Source organism: Vulpes lagopus, chromosome 9 (genome assembly GCF_018345385.1).
Source record: "Vulpes lagopus strain Blue_001 chromosome 9, ASM1834538v1, whole genome shotgun sequence".
NCBI lineage: Eukaryota > Metazoa > Chordata > Mammalia > Carnivora > Canidae > Vulpes > Vulpes lagopus.
Genome location: NC_054832.1, coordinates 584,922 through 599,780, shown reverse-complemented (window position 1 = coordinate 599,780; position 14,859 = coordinate 584,922). Strand labels below are relative to the sequence as shown.

Below are 14,859 nucleotides of genomic sequence, written 5' to 3'. Positions count from 1 at the left end.
AGTGACCCTATTTCCAAGTAAAATCACGTTCTTAGGGGCTAAGGGGTAGGAATTCAGCATTCTGTGTTAGTATATTTTGGGACTTCTCTGTTGCCCTGACCTCCTGACGCCAATAGCACTGTCTTAATTCTTTTGTCTTCGTACGAAGTCCTCGAATCTCGTAGAGTACCTCCTTCAGCTCTGTTCTTCCTCAGGATTGTTCATCTCCATTAGAAAAATCTTTTTATTTAAGCTCACGGGCAGAAAGCACACTAAACGAACATGGGGCTTAGTGACTCATTTTAAGACGGGGATCTTCGAAACTACAACCAGGGCTCTTGACCTGAATGTGTTGCTTCGGATGCCCCTCCCCTGCGTCCAGTTCCAGTAAGAGCCTGATGAGTAAGCTGTCCTGGTTTCATGGTAACCACTCCCTTACAGCTTAGCGTCTCATCACTCGTATACCCCGAGGCGTCCTAGTTCGGTCAGTAAAAAACTGATCTATTCATTGATAGCCTCTTTTTTTGGAGTGTTGCTATTTTGTTTATTATGGTGAATAAAGTACACTTCACAGAATTGACCATCCAAACCGTTTTGTGGCGTGCAGTTCAGTGGCCTCACTTACATTAATATTGTGCAGCTGATCTGGACGCTCTTCGTCCTGCCAAACGGAAACATACCCCATCAAACAACGAGCCCCTGTATTTAAGTCTTCTCTGAATTGTGAGGCCCCCCCCCCCATTCTTTTCTTTCCCTCATGATCTACCTGTGGAGGCGCCTGGGCCGTTGGACCTGTAGGGCCTCCACAGTTGAGTCTGCCGACTGTTCTCAAGGTGGGGATCAGCGTGTTTCTTGGCTGGATTCAGAGATGGGATCAGACTGAAGTTCCGTCCCTTTGGCAAGAGCGAGGGAGGCCCATGACACTGTGGTCCTGGCTGCATCAGTGATCAGTGCCTGGGGCAAATTTGCTCATTTCATCTTCATTGATTCACTTTGATAAAGAGATACTCCCCTCATGTACTGTGTGCGTACCCCACAGCTGTGGCTCATGTAGAGAGGGCAGGATTGATCATTGATTCTTTTGCTCTGGTTGTCCCTTTTCAAGAATAGATTGGTTCCCTATTATCCTCTAAATGTAATTTTTATTTTATTTTTTAAGATTTTATTTATTCACAAAATATACGCAGAGAAGCAGAGACACAGGCAGAGGGAAAAGCAGGCTTCATGCAGGGAGCCTGACGTGGGACTTGATCCTGGGACCCTGGAATCACGGCCTGAGCCTAAGGCAGATGCTCAACCCCTGAGCCTCCCAGGCATCCCTGTAACTGTTCTTTTTTAGGGGCTTCACAGTCCCGCATCCAGTTCCCTGCAGGGAGCCTGCTTCTCCCTCTGCCTGTGTCTCTGCCTTTCTTCTCTCTCTCTCTCTCTCTGTCTCTCTCATGAATCAATCAGTAAATCTTTTTTTAAAAAAATCTTAAGTGTTCATGGATTTTAACATATTTAATGGGTTGCAGTTCATCGCAGTCATTGCCATTATCGAAGCTCAAATGTATCATCTTTGGGCTGTGGGAGCCTCTCCAGGGTCTGAGTCCTTTGATGTGGCCCCTGTGGTCTTTGGCGGCTGGTGCTCTGGGCTCACCTTATGTATCCTTCCTCCGACCCGGAATTGGCTGTTTCTCCAAAAAGCCCTATTTCTTTCCTTAGTGAGAAACTGCCCGTACAGACAATATCCTCGGCCCAGGGGTGCTCGTTGCCTCTCGGTGATCGCCATTTCCAGGCCTTTCAGGAGCGCGAGCTGGGAAACGCCGCTGCCTGCACAGAAGGGAGCGGCGCACCCGGACCTCAGACTGACGTTTGCGATTCGACACAGGCTACGGAGCCTTGGCTTTTACTCTTTCCTCTGGTTTCTTTTTCTCTGAAGTCCATCATCTTCCTGGAATGTCCTGGTGCTGGTCATGGTGGTCGAGCGCTGCGGTGAGAGCAGGGAGCCTCGTGTGCCCCTGCGGCAGGCTCTGCTCGGCCGCTCCGGCCGCTCCGCTGCCCTGGCTCCGGCTCCCCCGCGTCCCTGCTCTTTGGCTCTTAGCTCAGATGCGCCTCATTCACAAGAGCTGTTCTAGACCGGATTCCCTGCTGGCGGTCTGTTTCTCAGCCTCTGGTCTGCTCCTTTCATGACGTTAGTACAGTTGTGATGATCTGATTGATCGTCTGCTTGTCTTTTATGTCCCTTCTGTGAGGACAGAAGCCCCTGGGGGGCAGGCCAGGTGTGCGCCCACCCTCAGCCAGTCGTCAGGCCCTGACAGGTGCTGTCACCTGTGTGGCAGGAAGACCGGGGCGCTCCTTCACACTCCTGAGCCTCAGGGGCATGGGACTGGGTGGATGTCAGTCCTCGGCCCACTCCCCACATCCCTGAGCCTTGGTCTGCTGTCCCTTCGTTCCTCTTCGTGCTTGGGCCTGCTCACGGCCTGCGCCACTTTTCCTATTGGGTTGTTTGTGTTCTTTGCTCTTTGTGACCCGTTTTGGGGAATGTAAATGTGACCAACCCCTCGCCAAGCGCTCCCGTGGTCGGGGACATGTGTCGGCGCTGCTTCTTCACTCGGCAGGATGTTTGGTGGCCGCAGCCTGGACCGCGCCTGTCACCCCGCCCTGCAGGGCTGCCCTGGGTTGGGCGCTGTCATATGGTCCCTCAGCTCCAGTGGCTTCGCCCCACCCGGTCTGACCTGCATGCCTCTGAGCGTTCCTGCTGCTCGGCAGCCTTGCGCTCATGTGGCTTTGCCCCTGGGGCAGCTGTCCCCGCACCTCCCTGGCCAGCAGGTGGCGGGGTCCAGAGGCCTTGCCTGCCTGTTGGCACCAGAGGCTTGGACAAGGGTCTTGTCTGGTTTTCTATTGATCTGCCTTTGTTTTCTCACCAACTTCTTGAGATCCTCTTGTGCATTGAGGACCCGAGTCCTCTGGGTGTGTTGTATTTCCCTTGTCCACTTGCTGCCCACTGTCCAGGCCTCCTTATGCCCTCCTGAGTCTCAGCGTCATCCTTGGCCACCTTGCTGTGGCTCTGCTCTGCTTCCTCACTGGGGGCTCATGAAGATCCTTTGCAGCATCCTATCAGAGGGGTGGTTTGTCTCTCAGTTGGGTCTAGACTCGTGTTTTCTCAGCGTGTGTGGTGTGCATCTCCTGCTGTCATTTATGTTGCTGTCAGGAGCCCACACTAGCTTTCTCACGGCCACTCAGTGCTGTGCTTGGTGCTGCCACACATGTGCCACAGGGCAGAGCGTGGTTCCTGCAGCCCTGGGGCCTCGGGGGGTCAGGATGACCCTGTCCCAGGGCTGCATGTGGAATAAGAGTGTCACCCCTGGGGCCCCCGGTGGGCTCCATCAGTGGAGCCAGCAGCTCTTGATCTTCGGGCTGTGGGTTCAAGCCCCACAGTGGGTGTAGAGATAACTTAAAAATAAAATCTTAAAAGTGCCATCCCACAGTGTTCCTTGAAGGGCCCTGCTCCCTGGGCACCCCTGTCTTTGTTCTCGTTCCTGTTGATTCAAGACTGCTTCCTGAGAGTCACTGCTAACCCCCACTTACCATCAGGAGACAAAGGGGAACATTGCTGGTTCTGGGTGAGGGGTGCCCCCTGGACCTACTGACCAGGCCTGTCAGCGCTGTGCTGGGGCGCTGTTGGAGACCTCACCCTAGACCTGGTTCTGCCTGACTCGGGACACTTTCACCTGGTGCCCTAAATTACCTACCTCCCAGCTTCTTATTGGGCAAAATAATGTTTTTTGGGAAAAAGCTCATTTGTCCCTGGAGAGCAGTGGGCGGGCTTTGTTTAGGTGCCGTCCCCTCTCCATGCTGAGGGCCACGGGGGTGGACGGCCAGCCAGCCTTGGTTGTGGTGGGGAGACTGAGCCATCTGTTCATTTCTTGCAGCGCCTCAGATGGAAGTTAAGAAGCCCTTTATACTGTCCTCCATGAGGCTTCCTCTTCTGGATACCAACACCAAGGTAGGCAGTGGGCCAGCCCCAGCTCTGCTGTGAGCAGCTGCGGACCGTGTGGCTGGGCTGGGGCTGGAAGTCACCACTGACACAGCCAGACCTAGAGCAACAGCTCCAGATTCAGAGTCCTCCCCTCGAGGGGAGGTGGAGCCGGGGTGATGGCCCATGAGAGGTGCCAGCCCCCGGAGCGGTAGTCCTGCAGCCCACGGTGGAACAAGCACTGGGTAAAGGACCAGTAATCTAGTGCCCGGGCAGGGAGGGAGGTGTGGGGGGGCACCGGAGGGAAAGAGGCCTTCCCCCCAGGGCGGCCAGGCCGCCACGTGTGCAGCTGAGGGGTGCTGAAGAAGTGGGGTGGGTGCGGGCACAGGTACAGAAGCAGATACAAGTGTAGGTGGGGCATGGGGGCAGGCGCAGGTGCCCACCAAGGGGTGGTACAGGTGTGGGTGCAGGAAAGCTACCAGCAGAGGGGCAGCAAGATCCCTGTCTCCCGACTGGACGGTGGCGGGTCCAGGGCTCCCTCTGAGGCCCCTTCCTGACCTCCCTGAGTCCTGGGCAGGTGAAGCGGGCTGTGGTGCAGGTGATCAGCGCCATGGCCCACCACGGCTACTTGGAGCAGCCTGGAGGAGAGGCGATGGTCGAGTACATCGTGCAGCAGTGTGCCCTGCCCCCCGAGTCGGAGGTAAGGGGGCCCCCCCACCCATGCCCCGGTGGTCAGGGGCTGTCAGCCCTTCTCTGAGGAGGCGCGGTCATCAGAACCTGCACAGCTCGGCCCAGGGGGCGGGGCCTCTGCGGGGAGGGGGGCAGCGAGAGGAGGGGAGGGGCCTCCGCTGGGGCGGATGGGGTGCGAGGACCTCAGTTTGTCTCTCTTCAGAGTTGGGGCCTCCGCAGCTTTAGTGCTTCCCTCCCCTAGCTCCCAGGACTCAGAAGAGAGAGGCGGGACAGATACGCAGATACGGGGTTCTCTCTGGGGCTTTTCTTTTTCTTTCTGTTTTTTGTTTGTTTTTTTTTAAGATTTTATTTATTTATTCACGAGAGACACAAGAGATAGAGGCAGTGACAGAGGCAGAGGGAGAAGCAGGCTCCATGCGGGGGGCCTGATATGGGACTCGATCCTGGGACCCCAAGATCACGCCCTGGCCAAAGGCAGACATTCATCTGCTGTGCCACCCAGGCGTCCCTCTTTGGGGCTTTTCTATTGAAAAAGTTACTGAGCAAATCCAAGTTTCCTCCTGAGGGAGAGCATGGTAGAGGGCAGAAACACAGGCATGAGTCGGTGGTCTCGCCGCAGCCTTGAGCCATCCCGGGCCTGGTCTCGCAGGCCCACGGAGCCACCCTGCCTGCCCGGGTCAGCTCCGAGCTGAGGCAGCTCTGGACGAGGGATCTCCGCATCCTCACCCTGGGTCCTCTGTGTTTAAGTTGATACACTAGAGATTAAGCAGAGTGGATGCTGCTTGCTACCTTGCCTCTAAAACGGCCCTCGCGAGGGGTCCAGCTTGCTGCTGTTCCCACAGGCCCGGGGAGGCTCACCCCTGCTGCTTTGGCCCGTATCACAGTCACCTAGGTCATGGGGCACGTACTGGACAGAATCAAGACCTCTGTCATAGTCTGTTCGTCTCCAGGGTTTGGCGATTTGGCGATTCAAAGATTTATTTTAGAATATTAAAAATCTTTCTAGGTGGATAGTTATTCACGGCCGTTGTGGACTCGTAATTTTATCGTATTGTCTGTTGTGAATGTGGCCAGGTTTATTTCTGCTTTTCAGAGTTTGCTGAGAGAGGACGCAGCTGGTTCAGTCAGCGAAACGTGCAGCTCCTGACCTCAGGGTTGTTTAGTTCAAGTCCCCATGGGGGGAAGTTACTTAAATAAATAAAATCATTAAAAAAAATAAGTTTCTGGAGATCTTCTTGTGGACCTAACAGAAGGTCAGGCATTTGAAGTTGTTCCTGTTTGTTCGGGATGGAGCTCTGTGTTCACGTAAAGAGCAGGCTTTGTAACTTGTTATTCAAGGCCTGACCATCCCTATTTTCTCTACTTGACCTTGATCTCTGAGGGAGAAGCGTTGGGTCTCCGCCAGTCATAGCATTTTGCCATTTCTCTTTGTTATTCGGGGTTTGCCTTTTGGTATTTCAAAGCATGAACGGAAGGCTCAGACCAGACGTCTAGAAATCAGGAGTCCTTTTCTTGCAAGGAACCTTCCTAGGGAGCCGGGCTTTGGAGCGCGGTCTTAGCAGACAGGACGATAGGTGCCCCCAGGGAAACTGCTGACTTGGGCTGCAGAAGCTGCAGCCTGTTCTTGGTCAAAAACGGGGGTTTTCCCAGGTGACTGTCATTTCCACAAAGGCCCTCCCGTTTCTACGGAGCTCAGCTTGCCACAGTCGAGGATCAGGTGATTTCTTCTGGAGTCCGTGGAGCCCGTGGCTGGCAGGGAAGGCTCGAGGTTTCTGTTACTCTGGAGACTAGAAGTAGGCCGGCTGAGCCTGTTTCCGTGGGAAGCCTTGGTGCCGCCCGTGTTACCTGCCCACGGCAGGTGGCAGGTGGCAGGTGTCATGGCTGCCCCTCTGCGCGGGGCTGGGAAGGGCCTGCCTGTTTGCATACGGGCTCTGTCCTCAGAGCCCAGAGCCTCCAGGGTAGAGCCACAGCAGCCCACGCGCGCTCCTCCCTCTGTCCTCCCCACCAGCCTCGGAAGCTGGCACCTGACAGCGAGGACCTCGCAGAGGATGGCGTACGAGCCATCAGCATCAGCACCCTCTACCTGGTCAGCACCACCGTGGACAGGATGAGCGACGTGAGTGTGTGGCCAGCCCCTCAGCCTGTGCCTGGGCTCACCTGGACAGCCGGCTTCCTGGCCCCCGGTGCCCTGGCTGCCTCGTTGTGACCGACCGCTGCCTCCTGACCTTGTGGCCCAGTGACTTGAACCCGTGCTGGGCAGCCACAGGGGCGGGGGTGCTCGCCGGGCCACCTCCCCAAGCCTTCCCGAGTTCCTGCAATGCCGGGGGGGAGCTCCTGGGCCGCCGCTGCTGTGGCCCGTATGCCCAAGGCGCTGGGCATGGACCTCGGCTCTGCCCCCAGGTCCTCTGGCCGTACCTGCTTGAGTTCCTCACGCCCACGCGCTTCACCGGGGCGCTGACCCCTCTCTGCCGGAGCCTCGTGCACCTGGCCCAGAAGAAGCAGGAGGTGGGAGCTGATGCCTTCCTCATCCAGTACGACGGCAACGGTGCGCCCCTGCCCCCAGCACGTCTTCCTAACGCTGATCTCATCCTCGAACCTGTCCTGTTGCTCCCCGGGAGGCCTGAACCCAACTACACCCCTACCCAGAGTGCGGCCGGGCCGGGGCCCTGTGGCAGGCAGCCCCCTGAGCATTTCTACCACTTTCTTTCCAGTGAGCCTCCCTTCACCCTATGCCATAACCACAAGACTGCTGGTGAGTGTTCTGCGTGGCCTTTGTCATCTCCCCTAACCACACAGCCACTGACAGAGTCGGGAAGGAGCAGGCTCGCCTTGGGTCCCTATGTCCCCTGCCACGTGCTGTCTTGCCGTGGGGGCCGGTCAGGTGCTGCCCGTGGAACCTCCTTGCCTCCCTCCATGAGGCTTGCTGAGCCCTGGGTCTGGAGCCCCCCGCTGTGCTTCCTCAGACCGTGTCTTCCCACCCCTACCTGGGGGACGGCCGTGGGGCCGCCTCACTGCGCCTCTTGAACGTCTTGCATCGGAACATCCACCCTTTGCTGGGTCAGCGGTGGGCGACCACCATTCCCCTGCTGCTGGAGCACCTGGACGGTGAGGCTCCTCTGCCTCTGACCCCATTTTTGCTGGTGTGCATCTGGGTTGGCTTTTGGGGACCAGAGTTTTTTAACTTGGAAGAAACAGCCTCCCCTGAGTTTCAGGGACACGGGGCTGGAAAGGTGTCCTCGAGAGGCTGGGTGTCACCCAGGAGCATTTGGGGTGTGGGAGCAGTCCTGGTGCTCCCAAACACGGGGTGAGGCATATCTGGAGGGTGCCGGGCAGGGACCTGGGCCCGGTTCTCTGAATTGCACTCCTGCTTGCTGGGTCGGGCCAGGCTGACTGAGCGACTGGTCATTTCAGAACATACTGAAGAAACCCTGTCACAGAAGGAGTGGGAGGAAAAGCTGCTGGCGGTGAGAGCCGGGGCCCCGGGGGTGTGGCCCATCTTGGGCACGGAGGCCTGCTTCCGCCTGGGTTGGGAGAGTCGGGGCAGTGGATGCCTGTGGGGGCTGCACCCCCGACGGTCGTGTGATGGCTGCCTTGACCTAGGGGGCGGGGGACAGGCCGTGCCCCTGGCGTGAGGACTGTCCACCTCCCTCGCAGATCACTCGCCCTGCTGTGACGGGGCACGTTATGGGGGCTTTGAGGTCCTCCGTCTGGCCTAGGAGCCTTCTGTGCTGCCCTTGCCTGGCCCACTGTGCACCCAACAGCCCAGGGTGTGCACGGCCAGACTCGAAGGTCGCCTACAGGCCACTGTGAGCTGTGGCACGGAACTGCCCTGGGGTGACTGCACAGGGCACCTTGGGGCCTCAGTGCCCTCCCCAGCCAGCCCTGTGCAGGGTGCGTTCCTGGCCCCTCACTGCTCTAGCTCCTGCCCACAGTTCCTTCGCGACACTCTGACTGTTGTGTCTGACAACACGTGGATTTGCCAGCTGAGCCTAGAGATGTGCAAACAGCTGCCCTGCTACAACGGGATAGCCCAGGAGAAGGTGCACAGGGGTCGGGGTGTCCCACAACAAGGGGTCCTGGGCATGGGCCTTAGGCTCCCAAGTTCCTGTGCTTGATTCTGTGGGACTTTGTGCCTGGATGTATCCCTGGTGGCTGGTGGCTGGGACATGTCAGAGCCCATTGCCCCCACCTCTTGCTCCGCACGTTGTTGCCCAAAACTGTCATGGTGTTTGCGGTGGCCGTGTGGTGGGTTCCCAGCAGCCCCTCCTCCCACGTGTGGTTGGCGCCCACACGGGAGCGTCAAGCACAGCCCTGCTTCTCGGCTCTGTTGCAGAACTTCCTGTATAAATGCATTGGAACCACGCTGGGCGCCGCCTCCAGCAAGGAGGTGGTGAGGAAGCAGCTGCAGGAGCTGCTGGAGACAGCCAGGCACCAGGAGGAGGCCGAGCGTGAGGTGGCTGCCACCGTGCCCAGGAGCCCCCCAGGCACTCGTGTGCTTGTGTCCTGGCCCGAGTATGAGAGCACCTGTGTGCCTCCCTAGGGCCTTGCCTCTTGCTTTGGGATCTGTGCCATCTCTCACCTGGACGACGTCCTGGCCCAGCTGGAGGACTTCATGAGGTCGGACGTGTTCAGAAAATCCACCGGCATTTTCAACATTTTTAAGGTACCAGGGTCAGGGTGACAGCGAGGGGGCTGTCTGAGGTGGGACCGGCCTGTGCTTATGTCTTGGCCGAGGTGCCATGATTTGAGGTCCTGGGGGCTGGGCGTTGGGGAGCTCCCTGCGCTCAGGTGGGGCCGAGGCAGGGAGGTGGCGTCTGGTCCAGGGTTCCTGGTGTGCGGTGCCCCTCCCAGCTGGGGACGAGGGGCAGGCGGCCCCCAGAGGGCTCCCAGGGGCCAGGATGGGGCTGCCCTCCTGCTGTTTGTGTGTCCTCTGCCCCCGGGCACCGTGGAGGCTGCATCCTCAGGGAAGCTCGATTCAGGAGGCATGGACTCCCGCGGCCTGTTGTATTTGCAGAATCTGCAGGGCCTCACAGATGGAGGGGCTCCAGGGCAGAGAGCACTGGACCCTGCCCCCCCTCCCATTGTCTCTCAGCTCCCACTGTCCCTTCTGCTTGCCCCCTCCCACCTGGTCCCTGACTCGGTCCTTTCCCTCCCCCACGTGGCCCCCAGTGGGCCTAAGGCTGGCCTGCCTGTCGCTTCTGCAGACCTGATAGGCGGACTCTCTCCGGCGTCAGGTGGCACCTTCCGCCACTTAGCTGGCACCTGTGATGTTGCTGACCGGCCCTGCCCTTCTTCCAGAGGGACTTGGGGGGTGTGAGCGCCGGGCTCCTGTTGGGGGGCATGCAATGAACTGTAACGGAGGCCCTGCCAACTCCTCTGGCCTCTCAGGACCGAAACGAGAACGAGGTGGAAAAGCTGAAGGGCACGCTGATCCTGTGTTACGGCCACGTGGCAGCACGGGCCCCCCGGGAGCTGGTGCTGGCCAAGGTCGAGTCGGACATCCTCCGGAACATATTCCAGTACTTTAGCACCAAGGTGGGCGCCCCGGCACAGCGCCCTGGGGAGGGCCCGGCCGCCACAGTCGCCTGTGTTAATTCCTTTCACTTTTGTTGTTCAGGTTCTGGGAATAAAGGTAGAGACGAAGGTACAGTGTGTAGGAGTTAAGTGTGAACTATGCCTTTGCCTTTTCTCTCTTCTCGGGGCTGGGCTGGCCGTGAGCTTCAGGGGGTTCCCTGGTCCCATCCACGGGGACAGCTTTCTGCAGCCTTGCACCAGGGCCGTCCACACTCCCCTCGGAGCAGCTCCTCCTCTCGCGACCAGGACGGGGGCCCAGGGGCTAGCGCTCTGGCCTCAGGCCTGGCCGGCGGGTGGACAGAAGGACTCCTAGGTGGCTGGGTGGCAGCCCCGCAGGCTGGGCTCTGCTCCCTGATGCTCACGGGGCTCACTCTCAGTGACGACGGTCAGCCCCTCTGGCCTCACTAATATGTCTCCTCTCTGGGATCTCTGGCACTAACCAGCTTGCGCCTCTGTAGGGGCAGTTGGGCTTCCCTTAGAGAGTGGACCCTCTTGGGTTGGCTGGTGGGAAGGATATTCCGACAGATGTCTCTCCTTCTGGCCCTTCGTGCCCGGCCAGGCAGAGAGCTGAGTGCTGCGGGGGCTCCATCACCGGGCCCCTGTCCGTGCGGCTTTGGCGAGAGCTGGAGGACGGGCTGAGAGGTCCCTCAGGCAGGAGCGTGTGCGTGTGGCTGCGGACCGAGGGGAGGGCCTGTGGTCTGGCCTCTGGCTCTGCGTGGCCACCTGTTCTGGGTTCAGCCCCAAGGGCGGAGAGGCAGCGGCCACCACCTCAGGTGGAGCCAAGCCGTGGGGGCAGGTGTGGGCGGCCTCCTGCAGCCCCGTGTGCTTCCAGGATCCGGCTCTGAAGCTGTGTCTTGTCCAGAGCGTGTGCATGGCCAGCCAGGCCATCTGCAGCAGCGCACAGGCCAACTCCTTCCACTTCTCCCAGAAAGCAGAGCTGGTGGCACAGATGATGGTGAGCGCCGCACGGGGCCTGGGGCAGACCGGGGGCACACGCATCGGGGGACCGCAGCGCCCCCTTGGGTGGAGGGACGGAGCTGGCCTGAAGCCAGTACCAGGCCTGTGGCTGACGGAGGGGCAGGGGGGAGGGGGAAGCTGAGTCAGGGACTGGCTCCCCCAGGAGTTCATCAAGGCGGAGCCCCCAGACTCCCTGAGAACACCCATTCGGAAGAAGGCCATGCTCGCCTGCACTTACCTGGCGTATCCTTTTCTCTGGGTGTGAGGGGAGCCTGGGGGGCTGCCGTCTGTGCACGTGCCCTCTGGACAGGGGGTGGTGGTGCAGCGGCCTCGGGCCCTTGACTCCCCGTCAGCTCCCTGGAGCCAGCGCTGGAAGAGCACGTGCAGGCGGACCTGATCCACAGCTGTCTGCACAGCGTCCTGCCCGTGCTGCCTGAGCCTGAGGGGGAGGATGACCACCAGGAGGTACGGCGGGCACCCGCGGGGACGGCAGGCAGGCCGCGGGGGAGGCAGGCTCACTGCTTGGCTGGCACCTCTTCTCTCTCTAGTCCCTGTACCTGGACACCATGCGTGCCCTTGAGGGTTTGCTGACGGGCCTCCTTCGGCGGAACATGACCCCCCAGGGCCTGCAGATCATGGTGGAGGTGTGCGGGGGGTGCGCCCTGCCCTGGTGGGCACCGGGGGGTGGGTGCTGTCTGCACGTGTGTGGTGGGGTTGCGGAGGGGGTCTGTGAGCAGGGGCAGCGCCCCCGCCTTCCCGGGCACATGTGCAGTTGGGGGTGAGCCCCGGTGGGAGCCTATAGTCCCGTCCTCCACAGCCTGCACGGGGGGCGGAGAGAGCCTGCAGGACCCCAGCTGGGAGGTCCTGACCGTCTAGGGTTGTTGAGATGGTAGAGTGGGGGCAGGCGGTAGCCAGGCTGCACCTCTCACTGCCTTCCCAGCAATTGCAGGGGTGGGACTGCCTGGCTCCTGAGAACAGCCAGAGCTATAGGACGGGGGCAGAGCGGGAGCTACGGTGGGTGACCTGCTCTGACCTGGCCTGCTGGCCCTCGCAGCCGGGGCGGGTGGCCTGGCAGGGATGCTGACTTGCCTGCGGCACGTAGGCTCCTGCTTCCCAGGCTAACCCCTGAGCTGGCACCTGTGTGAAGCCCCCTCTTCCCTAGCATCTGAGCCCATGGATCAAGTCTCCACGGGGTCACGAGAGGGTGCGGGCGCTCAGCCTAAGTGCCTGCCTGCTGCGGTACTTCCTGGAGCACCTGCACGTCAGCGTGAGTACCCAGCCCGGCCCTACGGCTGCTCCCCTGCCCCAGCCCAGTCCTGGGTCCCTTGGCTCAGGGCACCTATGTCCCCGGGCACCCTAAAAGCTTCCTGGCCCTCCTCTGGTGCTTGTCCTGGGATCACCCCACGTTGCACTAGTCCCACCATCCTCTTTCTGGAGACAGAAGAGCAATCAGGCCAGGAATCGCCCCCAGGGCTGGCCACCGAGTCAGGTCTGATGGGCACCCTTGTCCTTGGGAGCCTGTGGATTAGCTGGGATTAATGTGGGATGTGTCCCTTAAACGAGGGGGTGGGTGATGGGGACCAGGGGGAAAAGACGATGAGGACACTCGAGGCAGGAGCGCCGGAATGCTCAGAACACTGCGGGAAGGACACGTCCTTCCGGGTGGGCGGAGTGGGGGGGCAGGGGCTTGTTCCAAGGGGTGCACGTTCGGGACGCGCTTCAGTATTTGCTGACGTGAAGTTGCTCCTTGCTCCACAGTTGTTCTTAACAAGATCATCAGCCTGGGTGATTTTAGGATGAATTTGACAGTCCTAAAATATTCCTGTTGTGATCTTGGATTTTGGTAGGGATTGCATGGAATTGATGGATGACTTCGTTGGGCAGTAGCATCTATTACCTCCAGGTCCCTAAGAAGCATGGGCTGCACGGTCTGGTTTTGGAGGTTTTGTAGCTTTTTCTGCAATTGTATTTACTGCTTATTGTTAGTTTTTTGTTTTGTTTTGTTTTGTTTTAAGATAGTCACAGAGAGAGAGAGAGGCAGAGACACAGGCAGAGGGAGAAGCAGGCTCCATGCACCGGGAGCCCAACGTGGGATTCAATCCCGGGTCTCCAGGATCGCGCCCTGGGCCAAAGGCAGGCACTAAACCGCTGCGCCACCCAGGGATCCCTACTGCTTATTGTTAGGATGGATTTGTGGATATTTAGAAATGAGGCCGTTGATAAGGTTCTTTTCATAGTTTTTTTTTTTTTTTTAAGATTTTATTTATTTATTCATGAGACTACACAGAGGAGAGAGAGAGGCAGAGACACAGGCAGAGGGAAGAGCAGGCTCCCTGCAGTGAGCCCGACGTGAGACTTGATCCCGGGTCTCCGGGATCACTCCCCTGGCTGCAGGCGGCCCTAAACCACTGAGCCACGTGGGCTGCCCATCTTTTCATATTTCTGATGAGTTTTAGTTAATGCTCTCGTGCTTTCAGATACAGTCTTGCTGTTTGCAGATGCTGACGATCTGCCGTCCCCCCAGTATCTGTGCCTCTGAGCCCTCTGTGGTCTGGTGCTTCCAGAACGAGGTGGGCACTGGTGGCAGTCCCCAGCCTTTAGATGAGAGTTTTGCTGCTAGTTATTTCTTCTGTTCTGGTAGCATCTGTTTGGTAACAAGCCTGACGTTCATTCTTGGCCTGGCCGGATCTGCTGTGTGTTTCCTGATGGTTTCTGCCTTCCGTGTGTGCTTTAGGTGGGCTTTTCCGACTCCGCTTCTTTCGTGGCCTGCGTTTCACGTAACCCTAGTCCAACTGGAGTTCACCTGGCATGTGAGGTGACAGACGTGTGACCTCACTGGCAGGAATGGCAGCTGGTCCCATGAGGTGCTCTGCCCAGCACCCCAGCCTCCCTCTGATGGATACTCTGGCTCGGGAGGGCCCTCGGGGGAGCAGAGGCAGAGGCCTGCGCTTTCTGAAAGGAGCCTGTGCATGGACAGGGACCGGGTGGCGGGGGGGCTTCCGGAAAAGGCCTCACACATGATGGGGGGCCCACAGGGACAGGTGGAGGCAGAGGCCGAGGGGTGTGTAAGTGATGTCACAAGGCCCAGGATGGGCAAGGCCTTTTGCTTAGAGCAGAGGAGCAAGGCTCCATGAGCACTGAAGACGAGGCTCTGGAAGCTGGGACCAGCACCCAGCTAGGACGAAAGGGGGACCTCACATGGCCCCTCTCCTGACAACACCCCTGCTTTCTAGGGGCGGGAACTTCCCACACCTGTCAGCCAGGATCAGCAGCACCCTGCCCCTCTCTGCTGCCCGGGGGGACCCCCTCTATAGCCTGATGTCCCTCTGCCTGCACACACCTACTACGCAGCCCTCCTCCTAGGGAACCCCTCCTCCGGGGAGGGAGGAGCTTAGCGAGGGGCTGTGCTGGTCACATGGCTGCCCATGTCAGGGCCCAGGTGCTGCAGGTGGCTGGGCCCCAGTCCCCATCTCCCGCTATCCCCCGAGTGTGTCTGCAGGACCCTCCCTGTCTGCCTCTCTAGGCCCTGGTGCCCTTCCACAACCTCGGCCTCCTCATAGGCCTCTTCTCCCCGCGGTGCGCAGACCTGTGGCCTGCCACACGGCAGGAGGCTGTGAGCTGCGTCTACGCCCTGCTATACCTCCAGCTGGGCTATGAGGGTGAGCCCTGGCTGGGCAGAGGTGCTGGAGGGCTGGGGGGCA

The 14,859-nt window shown here is 59.4% G+C and overlaps 1 protein-coding gene across 9 annotated transcripts in view; it reads left to right on the top strand.

Annotated features, from left to right (window-relative positions):
• MROH1 (maestro heat like repeat family member 1) overlaps positions 1 to 14,859 on the top strand; it is a 67,173-nt gene that overhangs the window by 37,891 nt on the left and 14,423 nt on the right. For 7 of the 9 annotated variants that reach the window (XM_041768694.1, XM_041768698.1, XM_041768699.1 and 4 more), the window contains 18 exons: positions 3,894 to 3,967; positions 4,515 to 4,637; positions 6,636 to 6,743; positions 7,028 to 7,172; positions 7,339 to 7,379; positions 7,591 to 7,732; positions 8,039 to 8,091; positions 8,560 to 8,667; positions 8,961 to 9,080; positions 9,168 to 9,290; positions 10,016 to 10,162; positions 10,245 to 10,271; positions 11,034 to 11,156; positions 11,322 to 11,401; positions 11,512 to 11,623; positions 11,707 to 11,802; positions 12,321 to 12,425; positions 14,682 to 14,817. In XM_041768694.1, the coding sequence (XP_041624628.1) occupies positions 3,894 to 3,967; positions 4,515 to 4,637; positions 6,636 to 6,743; positions 7,028 to 7,172; positions 7,339 to 7,379; positions 7,591 to 7,732; positions 8,039 to 8,091; positions 8,560 to 8,667; positions 8,961 to 9,080; positions 9,168 to 9,290; positions 10,016 to 10,162; positions 10,245 to 10,271; positions 11,034 to 11,156; positions 11,322 to 11,401; positions 11,512 to 11,623; positions 11,707 to 11,802; positions 12,321 to 12,425; positions 14,682 to 14,817 (1,863 nt within the window). The remainder of the gene's footprint in view (positions 1 to 3,893; positions 3,968 to 4,514; positions 4,638 to 6,635; positions 6,744 to 7,027; positions 7,173 to 7,338; positions 7,380 to 7,590; positions 7,733 to 8,038; positions 8,092 to 8,559; positions 8,668 to 8,960; positions 9,081 to 9,167; positions 9,291 to 10,015; positions 10,163 to 10,244; positions 10,272 to 11,033; positions 11,157 to 11,321; positions 11,402 to 11,511; positions 11,624 to 11,706; positions 11,803 to 12,320; positions 12,426 to 14,681; positions 14,818 to 14,859) is intronic. The other 2 variants (XM_041768700.1, XM_041768703.1) reach the window with 1 other exon arrangement.